Source organism: Balaenoptera ricei, chromosome 4, assembly GCF_028023285.1.
Source record: "Balaenoptera ricei isolate mBalRic1 chromosome 4, mBalRic1.hap2, whole genome shotgun sequence".
Lineage (NCBI taxonomy): Eukaryota > Metazoa > Chordata > Mammalia > Artiodactyla > Balaenopteridae > Balaenoptera > Balaenoptera ricei.
In genome coordinates, this window is record NC_082642.1 from 4,439,361 (window position 1) to 4,449,981 (window position 10,621).

A 10,621-nucleotide genomic window follows, 5' to 3' on the forward strand; every position below is an offset into this window, starting at 1 on the left:
CTGACAATCAAGTGAAGGAAGAGTAAGCCTGGCACCATCCGATGACAGTGTGGAGCCCAGGTTGTGTCCCTGACAATGGAGAACACCCCACTTCTACATGGAGATCCCGTCAGCAAAGCCACACTGCTACACACATTCACCACTAAGTCACTATAATCCAACTAGGGAAGCCTAGACTTTCTCTATTCTATGAAGGCCCAATTAAATGCCTCTCTAACTCAGTTCTAATTCTCCCTCATTCCTAGGTGACCACAATGCTACAGTTAAACCTGTCCCAACACCATACACGGAGAACCACCTTTCGTGGTTGTCCCATGAAACCAAAGGAGACACATCATAAACAAACACACTAAGACAAATTACATACAGACTGAAGGCTTCAGGACCTTACACAACAACCAGAAATGACTGCAAATTGCGGCTCTTCTAAAGAGTCTCCTGCATACTGGATGCTCGTTACAGTCAACCGATAAAAGTTTCATCACCTCAGGAGGCAGTCACATGTTGGCCACAAAGATAAGAGATTTTTACAAAATAAAACAATCAACAGCAGCTAATGCACAGGTGTGCTCACACGCACCCCTCCCAAGTAGAAAGTCAAGGTAGATGCCAAATTGAGACCTAACCCCTTTGCCAGAAAACCCCTTGTCCTATTCCCTTTCTGGGATTAAGGCCTTAGTCGAGGAAGAGTTTTGTGTTAAAGACAGGATGGGGACTACCCTACTTATTTGGTATTATTAAAAGTTAAGCATGGAAAGATGATGGAAAGTCGAAGTGTTCCAAAACCTGCCCTAAACACTGCAGCCCCTTTACAAGGAGAGATCAGGGCACAAGGTCAGACAGAGAAACGGAGGTGTCTACCCTTTACAGAAAGCATCCTGACATTTTTCGTAATTCATGAAGCCTCTTCTCTTTAGGGCCCTAACTGCAACCTGGATATTTACTAACTGTTAGGCTTCTAAAAAAGTAATCGCTGCTTTCTGTTGTTTTTTCTAAAAGCCAGAGCTGCTTGCAACTTTTTAGAGGGTAGAAAACCCACGTGGGAAGGACAGAAGAGAACTTCAGGACAGTGATGACCCCTGGGGAGGAAGGAAAGAGAAAAGGACTGGAGAGGAGGATGGTTAACTGAATCTGCCTCAAAAAATAGAAGGCTGAAATAAATATGTTAAAATGTTAACATCTGTTCAAGCTGGTACCTGGAGGGCAGGTACCTGGAAATCTATTACACAAACTTAAGTTTTAATTTTTCTACATGCTTGAAGTACTTTATAATAAAAAAAAATTAATATGTTTTAAAAGTGAAACGGAGACACAAAAGGCACAAAGAAAATGCAGGCTGGTGCCCAAGTGATGCAAAGTGGCAAAGTCCAATCACGCTGCTTTGATTAAATGTAATTGCCACCAACACAATAAATACACACAAGCCTCCTGGGAACACCCAAATCCAAGATAACACACGCTGCAGTTAGAACCCATTTTATAGCTTTACATTTTATCACCAGATAGTCTTCTGATATCAATCTTGTTAACAAACGGCACATCAGCACATTGATCCTTTGCCAAATAAAACACATGCCCATATTTGAAGTTGTACTGAAGGATATGTAGTATTATTTCAATGTGCATTTGTTAATCTAAATGAAAGCCAAACCCCAGGAGGCATAAATATGGCAGCCTGGTTTTTGGTACTAAAGCTAAGTTGGAACAGAGTATAAGTGACACAGAAGTACACATTTTTGTTTAGCATTCAAAGAACAACAGAAGGATTTAGGCCTGTGCTAACAAACGCAGCTGCTGTCCCAGAGAAAGAACTCAAAAAATCCACAGTTTTCTTCTTGAGAATCTTCTACCAAATGGTCCATACCAACAATGGAAGGACAGCCATTTAGAGCCATCTTGGCCTGTGTGGGCCTTGCCACCAGTTTTCCCAAGTATCTGCATTGGTATATAATACCACAAGATCATCAGATTAGGAAATAAGGCTACCAATATGCCGGTTCTGTGGACAGATGATACCACCTCACCACTGCAAAATTCATAGAAGCATCACGGAAGTTGCAAACTGTTAGCACAGGAGCCAAGTCTGGCCCATAGATGTTGTCAGGCTCATACAACATTTTTTAAAACTTGAATTAGGATAATACTCGTAAGAATCTGGCTTTCTGTATTCTCTTTTTTAAATATCAGAAAATACTGTAACACGGGGCTGGTTTGAACTAAGTGTCCGCTGCTCAATTCATACAAGGCCTATGGACCACAGTCCCCGCCACTCCCCATCACCTGCACTCACCAGCATCACTTATAACACTACTTGCTCTGCCCCTGTAGGCATTTTAATCTGTGGCATAACACTAAGGGTGTCACACCGTGGGGGGACTGGAAATACATAACTTCTCCTTAGAACCAAATTAGGGGGTGTGAGAGAGACAGGAAGAAAGGGCTTGGTTTCTAGAATTCTGAATTCCAACACAGGGCAGAAGAGGGGAGGAAGAGCCTGAGCCAGAAGTCATCCCCATTATCAACATGCACACATTTCCACGGTCAAATTTATGAGCGCCAACATATACAACTTCTTCACTTATGCTGATGGGTTCCCTAAATACATGAGATTCCTGACGCTGAACAATGCTCATTTCGGCTTAAGAGGGAATCACTTCTGCTCCCATATTGCCAAAGGTCTCACAGAGCTGCACTGGCCTGTTTTTCATGCAATGCTCCCACCACCCAAGCCAGCCACGGGAATTCCTTCCTACTTGGTAATGCATCAGATGCCCACAAATGATGTACCCAAACTCACATCAAGTAAACTAAGCATCACACTGTGACATTGTTAAGCCAGGAGGAAAAGAAATTATGGCTAAAAACAAAAGATGTTTGATGCAGAGAGGAGAAATTACTCATCCACACAAAAGTAAGTGTCAGACACTCGCAAACAAAAGATGCACACGGGGAGACAGAACAGAATGCCATTCATTAACCATTTTCAAGAAAATATAAATGTGTCCCTATCAAATGAAATTTCCAAGGAAGAAGTGTAATAAGTTCCCTGTTGTGCGTAGGTACATATACATTTGTCATACATATACATATGTATATATAGCCATAATTACGGTAAAGCTCAGGATATATTAAGCTACCACTACATACACACTCCATAAAGAAAACAAGAAAAGATACTGAGTAGGAAGAGTTTCCAGAGTCCATAGTACATCAGTCTTTTATTTTATAAAAACCTGATCAATTTTCCTGATCAGAACTGTCAAAGTTCATGTTCTCACTAGTGCCTGCAGAGTTTCAAGCAATACTTCACAATCTAAAAAGAAGAGTCTTTCTCCTTAGGGTTACAGGATCACTGGTAGAAAAAATTAAAACCACAGCCAGGCATAATGTCCACAACTTGGTCTTCTCACTCCCGCAGATAGAAAAAGAGAAGGTACACACTCACCACAGAGAGTTGGCTCCACGTGGACCTCAGTGGCTTATGGTGAATCACAATTTTTTCGCCTGATTTCTGTTCTTTGGGCTCCGACTCTTCATCAGAGTCAATGTCAAGGGCCTTTTCTTTGTAGTTCTGATACAGAACAGCGTTTTCTGCAAGAAAACCAAATCCTACATGTCACTAATTACCCCCCCATCATGATGCTACTTGTTCTAAACAAACATCCGTATTTATACATATACGATGTTTGGTCTCCAGTTAAACAAGAGACGAATGGATTCTGTCACTGAAGAGTCATTACCAAAAAGTGATTTTCTCACTCACACAGCTCTATCCCCAATTCATCTGCAGGGGAAGGGGAAGGGCCCATACATGAAATGCCAACTGAAGCAGAGTTTCCATGTCTCTGTCCGCTACCCATGAAGGTCCTGTCCCTTTACATCACTGTTTTTTAGGTTAAATTGAATTTACACCCTTTTATTTGTCTATCTATTTAACAAATATTTACTGCACATTCACAATGTGCCAAGGGCTGAGAGTAAATAGAAAATGAAAGACACTTCCCATGCCCTCATGAGCTAAAATTTTAATGAGAAAAATAGTCAAAGTCATTCATTCATGTATTCATTCAACTGATATTTAGACAATGCCTACTAGACGCTAGCGACCGCTAGGCACTGGGGATACAGCAACGAACAACAACAGAAAAAGATAAAAATCTCATTCTTCGTGGAGCTGACATCAGAGTGAGGAGAGAATGACAATAAATAAACAAGTAACTTTTATAATATATCAGATGCTGGTAAGTACCATGGAGAAAAATAAAACAGGGAAAGCAGGAGCATGTTACAAGGGGTGATACGTAGATTTTAAACAGGGTGGTTCAGGAAGCCCTCACAGAGGTGACATTTAAGCAAAGATCTAAAAGAAGTGAGGAAGTAAGCCACCTGTACAGCTGGGGAAAGAACATCCCATCAGAGAGAACAGCAAGTACAAAGGCCCTGGGGCAGGACTCTGTTTGGTGCATCTATATGTACAAGGATCAGCAAGGAGGTCTGTGTGGCTGCAATAGGGTAAGGGGGGGGAGAAGGTATAGGAGTTGGGGGTTGGGATGACTACAGGGCAGACTTGCCTCAATGTCTTTGAAAGGACTTTGGTTTTTTACTCCAAGTGAGAAGGCAAGTCATTTTAGAGTTGAGGACACAATGATCTTGCACAAATACATACCCACAAACCCAAAGATTTACATACAGGGGCTCTGAGAACAGACCGTCAGCAGGATATGATCTAGTCTGGGGGTCACAGAGGTGTTAATGAGGAATATCTTAAGATCTGAAAGCTGAGAAACTACAGAGCTACAGAAAAAAAGCACATGTAAAAGCCCTGAGGCAAGAGGACATATATTACCTTAGAAGAACAAAGGAAGGTCATTCACTGGAGTATGGGTGTCTAACGGACAAAGGGTGTAAGGTGAGTTTAGGGGGAAGAGCCAGACAGCCCAAAGAAGCAGAGTTTTGCAGACAATGTTAAAGAACTGGATTTTATCCTGAGTCCAAAAGGACTGAGTTTCTTTCATACTGTAAGAGTTGTATTTTATCCCGATTGCAATGGGAATCCACTAAAAGGAAAAGACTTTATTAGACTGGAAGAGCAAAATATTGACTACTTAAGGGACTAATTAGGATGCTACTGAAGTGGTCAGTGAAAGACAATGGAGACTTGGGGGGATGGGCTGGATATGGGGGTCAACTGGATATGGGGGTAAGGATGTTTCCTAGCTCTATGAGTCCAACAATGGAAAAGTAGGAAATGGGAACTCCAGAAGAGATTCACCTTTAGAGGAAAGATTATGAGTTTGGTTTGGGACATACTGAGCTTGAAGTGCTTTTCCCATCTACTGAAGCCAGCAAACATCTGCCTCATCTCTCAGCAACTACTGCATGTTCCATATGCACCATTACTAAAGCAATACTGGAATCTATGCAAGATTTTACTGTTCTCTGATTGTTCTGAATATGTAAAGCAGATTATGAGGGTACAGACTTGAGTTCCCCCCACCTCTGTGGTGTCCTTTAAAGTACTTAGTGTGTGGCACAAAATATATGCACACATTGTTGATATATATTCATTCATTCTCACAACAACGTGGGCAATAGTATTATTAGCTTCATTTTACCCAGGATGAGACTGAGGGCTCAGTGAAGTTAAGAGGCTTGTTCACTGTCACTCAACTGATGAGTAGAAGCAGCAGGACAGGAACTCAGGCCCCTGGTTCCAATATCACAGGTTCTCACCACTCTACCACACAGCTTCCTGACTTACATTCTTGTTAGTCATTAACTGTAAGGCTCCTGCATTCCTCATGTACATATATGTGAAAAAGAATTTCTAGGTCATCATATTTGAGAAGAGAGGAGAGGGTGCACAGAAACAGCTCCTTGTAAAAGGAAACACCATAAAACTAGTTGTAATGAAGGTCTGTCCTCGGACTTCAAGAAAGCTCGACATTTTTAACCCTTAGAGGCAAAGGTCCCAAAACCACTATCAAATTCCAGAAGATGCAAAGCATCTCTCAAAATCGATATTAGGTAGATGCTCTGTTCACTGCACAGTCATAACGGGGGTATAAGAGGAAGCAAACTGGACTAAGAACCAGATCTCTGTCCTAGCCCTGGCTGTGTGAAAGTGCACACGGTACTAAACTCTCCGAGCTTCCAGGTTCCTCAATTATAAAATCTGAATTTATCCCAGCCAGCTAAAGTACTGTATCTGGGTTTCTTCCTCATAGAGAACAGTCTTCTAAGATTGGTACAGTAAATACACTTTTATAAACTGGTCATGTTTAAATGATCCAATGAGAACTGATTTTTATAAGAATTATATAGGGAAATGTTTTGTAGTCAGCCAAGGTGATATAATTCTGGGTGGTTTTACCTTAGATTTACTTAGAGAGGGGTATACCCTTCTTCATTGTTCTTTAAAGGTTGGGAAATCTTAGCATTTCAAAGCATGACAGAAAGTAACTACCCTCACCTCCACCACACTCCCCCAGCCCTACAAGCACTGCACCTGGGGCTTCTCCCTTTGTGCTCTTCCAGACCACTGACACTGGATCCATCTATTTACACGAAGTCCGCTAATCTGATTAGGGTTTGAACACCTGGTGAAAGCTGCTTTTATTTTTGAGATCCTTCACAAAAATATTATATGGGTTCGAAATTCTTAGGAGTATGTTTCTGTCAGCCAGGAGTTAGATTTCCCCCAAATTGAAACTGGATTAGGAAACAGGAAGTCAGAAATGATATTAAAATGTAGAAATATGGGGAAAAGAACATTAAGTCAAAGGAAATATGACTTAAGATCTAAATGCCAAACTTAATTTTTAACTAAAGGGCTAGAGCTTGCCCTTACTCTTTCTCTACTTTTTGAGGAAGGTGGGGATGGAGCCAGAGTAGAGAAGAATTAAAAATCCCAGAACATTGGTCTGACAAAGTCATCTGCTTACAAAGAATGCCATTAATCTTACTCACTGCTGGTGAATTTAGCTTAGTGCAGAGCTCTGTGCTGTATAATTTGTGAAGAAGTTGTACATTTTTCTCATCTTGTGTTTTTGTAACTTCAGTTGGATTTCAACTTATAATTGATATTCCACATTGAAACAGCAATAAAAGTCTGGAAAATCAAATGCTTACCTTCCCCATCAAATGTTCCTTGTTCTCTCAGCATTTTTTTCTAAGAAACAAGAAAAGCAAAAAGAGGAAAAGCAAAGCAAACTATGTATGAGTGAGCCAAACAGAAAATACAGCTATTTTAAGAAAAAGTATTTTTTTTGTTGTTACATTCATTAGATTTCCAAAGGCATACAGCAGATGATCCCTGGAGTAGTTCACTCATATGACTACTACAACTCACTAAAAAGGTGAAATAAAATGAACAATATCCCCCATGCTCTGTTAATACAGCTTGAGAATCCTCAAATGACCAGTAGTACAGCTTATTTCATTACTCATGATTCACCATCACTGTTAAATTGAACTTTGCTATACTTGCGGAGTTGGAGGGGAAAAGAAAAAACACATAAAATGTTATGGAACTTCTTTAAGGCCATGGGATCTAAAATAAAACAGGCTTGCTTGTGTATTACACATGTGACATTTATATAGACTCTCTGATTAATCAAGAAAAGATGTGGCTGCCAAAATGAATTCCTGCCCGATTGCTGAGATCTGTCTTGGCGTCTGGAGAAGACAGCACATGCACACTCCAAAATCTCCTTCCCTAGTTTTCCCTATTTCTTTATGTCATATTTAGTCATATTTTAATGAGCACAGCTCCTAGGCCTTTATCTGGGAGCAACACCACACCATTCACTCGAACCTGAAGTTTTCAGCTACCGACTTGTTAAATGCACTCAAGGATTAAGTGGGCACAAAATGGGAATAAGATACAACCACAGGCAGCAGTGAGAGAAACCAGAAAACAGCAAAGATGACAAACTATGTCTTTTGTGATCTGGCAACTGACTTTTAAAATTCACATTTTACCTGAATGGTATTTAGTATGGGATCACCACTGAAAAAAATAATTCAGTAAATTAAATCATTAGTGTAAGTAATTAAAATAATCAACAGGCTCAAGGGAAAGCAGTTTTCCTGCATCAGCTGTGATGAATCAGCAACGAATGACTGACATTTCTAAACAAGCACCAGGCAGCAGCACAACCACATAATCAAGAGTGCAGATACACGCCTGCCCACCATCCCCTTTTCAGCTACCTGTGTTAAAACTGTTCGGGGCTCACTCAGCCAATACTTAATTTTCTGTGTTTTTTTTTCCCCCATTTGTCCCCCACTTTTTGCCCGAACTTAGAAAATTAAAACAATTAAGAGTTTCAGTTCCTCCCATGAAGCTGCATTAACCTGGGCTGTGCCTGCCAGCAACAGAATGGGCAAGAGATAAATGTGCACGGGTCTGATCAACAAACAACAGAATTAAAAAAGAACAATAACCTCTGGTTTCCTCTGTGCCCCTCCTCCCCACCCCCATCACCTTCACTTGTGGCTTAGTGAATGCCTAACTTGCGACACTCTTGCCCATTCTTACCTTTATCCTTCCCAGGCTGGAAAACTTCTCCTTGTCTTCCATCACTGCTTTCAGAATAGGCTGGGACATTCTGTTCTTCTTCTTCGAGGTGGTAGGACTGTCAAAATCAACGCCACTGACCACCGCCCTGCGATAGGACGTGGACCTCAAGCCTCTCCGCAGAGACCCCGGGCTGTCCAAGTCGTTCTCCGCCTCGCCCTCGTCCTCTGCGGGGCCCAGGGGCGCTCCAAGGCCCTCCACCATGCTGCGCACCTTAAGCAGTCTCTTGTGGGGCTCCACATTCTGACTGTTGGATTTACTTATTTTAATTTCCGAGGCCAGGCTCTTCGGAATGATCTGCTGTTTCCCCACTTTGAGGGCGGCGGGGCTGTTTGTGCTCAAAACCACTGAAGGACTCTCCAGGAGCTCGTTCTCCTGTGAGGGAAGCCTTTGGAGGGGGAGTTTTTGCTCCAAAGACCTTTTGTGGGGCGCGGGAGAGAGTCTCGAAGGTCCCCGCTCAGGGTCCTTAGCCATCTGGCCGGACAGCGAACGGGCGCCTGGGGAGGCGGTATTAGGAGTAAGCGCATTTGCAGCAGGCGAAAGCAGGGGGCTGGCGGGGAATCCGACCCTGTCCCCCTCGGGGCTGCAGGGGCCAGGCGCATGAGGAGTCCGCGGGCGGTGCAGCGGCTGCTGCGCGAGCGAAGTCGCAGTGCCGTTCGCTGGGGATTTGGGGTAGCCGCCCGACGCCGCTCTAGGTTCCCGGGGTGACTTGGGCCGTCGAAGCCGAGGAGAAACAGCCCTGTACTCCGGGGAGACGGTCCTCCCATTGGTCACCAACCTCCGATGGGCGCACAAAAGCAGGGGGCTCCGCTGGATCGTCCTGCCGTCGGAGGCGGTGGGCACCTGGGCCGGAGTCTGCGCCGCGGGGAGCGTCCCTCGGTCCTCTACCGGGAAATCCGTGATCAGCAACCCGCTGGGGCTCTGGTAGGACTGGGGCCTCGGCTTGCTCCGGCCCAGCAGCTGGGGCTGAGGGGCTGAACGCCTCCGCCACAAAGTGGTTAAGCTGTTGCTGGAAAAATCTACTTCGCTCTTGCCGTCCATAGCAGAGCCTCGGGCGTCAGCCCCGGGTCGGGGTGGGGGGGGGAACAGCACCCAGTGAGTCTTGCCTAAAGAGGAAAGAAGTCACGGAACTTTGCCGCCGGACAACCAGGCACGCCTTGCAGACACGCGCGCTCTGAGCCCGGGGATCACCCGGCTGCCGCGCGGGACACAACTGCGTGTCAATTACCCGCCTTTTCTGGGGCAAAAACTCGCCCACCGCGCCGAGCAGTCCAGTAAAGAAATCTGGGCTGTGCCCTGGCGGATTAATCCAATCACCTCCGCGTCCTTCCCGCGCCCAAAGACCACCCGCACGGAAAGAGACAGCCACCAATTCGCCGGGTGCAAACTGATGCACAAGAAACTTGGGACGAGTTCAGCTTTCTCGGGAAACTCGCCGCAGGACCCTCCCCTCCGCCGCCAGCCAGCCGCCCGCCCCCGTCGTTGGTCCCCTAGCGCTCTAGCTGCCCGTCTCCCAGGCGGATTTACCTTCAGGGCTTTGCAGAGCCCAAGGCCAAAGAGCACCCACCGCCCCGTGGGTGGCCCGGATCCCAGACCGAATCGCGGCAGCAGGAGCTCTGGAGAGCTCTGCAGCCGACCAGGCGTCGGCTCCACCCCTAAGCTTGACCCCGCCCTCAGCCTTGGCCACGCCCGGGCCCGCCTCAGTCGCAGCCATCCTGGAGCCGCTGCCCTGCTGTCCCGGTCTCTCGTTAAAAAACACACAAGCGCACCTGGGCTGGGTGCCGAGCTCCCGGGTTCCGGGCCGCGAGATGCGGGAAGGGGGCGGCGTGGGAGCTTCGAGCGCGCAGGTCCGTTGCCTGGAGCACAGCGTGGGAACGAGCGTGGGAGCCCTGCCAGGATGTAATTTACGAAGCCCTGGGCCCCCGGGGGATCTCCCCGGTGGAAACCCGGAATGCCGAGCAGAGTAGGGTCTGTGAAATGCGTGAGCTGGAGCGCGTAGCTCTGAACGCAGGAAGCCAGACACCTCTCAGCATTCGGGTT

General features: G+C 45.3%; 1 protein-coding gene across 2 annotated transcripts in view; it reads right to left on the minus strand.

Moving 5' to 3' along the window:
- The window catches only part of ARHGEF26 (Rho guanine nucleotide exchange factor 26), a 150,008-nt gene extending 139,831 nt beyond the window's left edge, over window positions 1-10,177 (minus strand). For both annotated transcript variants that reach the window (XM_059920084.1, XM_059920083.1), the window contains exons 1-4: window positions 10,109-10,177; window positions 8,543-9,687; window positions 7,132-7,171; window positions 3,446-3,591 (exon numbers count right to left, since the gene is read on the minus strand). In XM_059920084.1, coding sequence (XP_059776067.1) covers window positions 3,446-3,591; window positions 7,132-7,171; window positions 8,543-9,622 — 1,266 coding nt within the window. In that variant the 5' untranslated portion in view covers window positions 9,623-9,687; window positions 10,109-10,177. The remainder of the gene's footprint in view (window positions 1-3,445; window positions 3,592-7,131; window positions 7,172-8,542; window positions 9,688-10,108) is intronic.
- Between the last annotated feature and the right edge of the window lie 444 nt (window positions 10,178-10,621).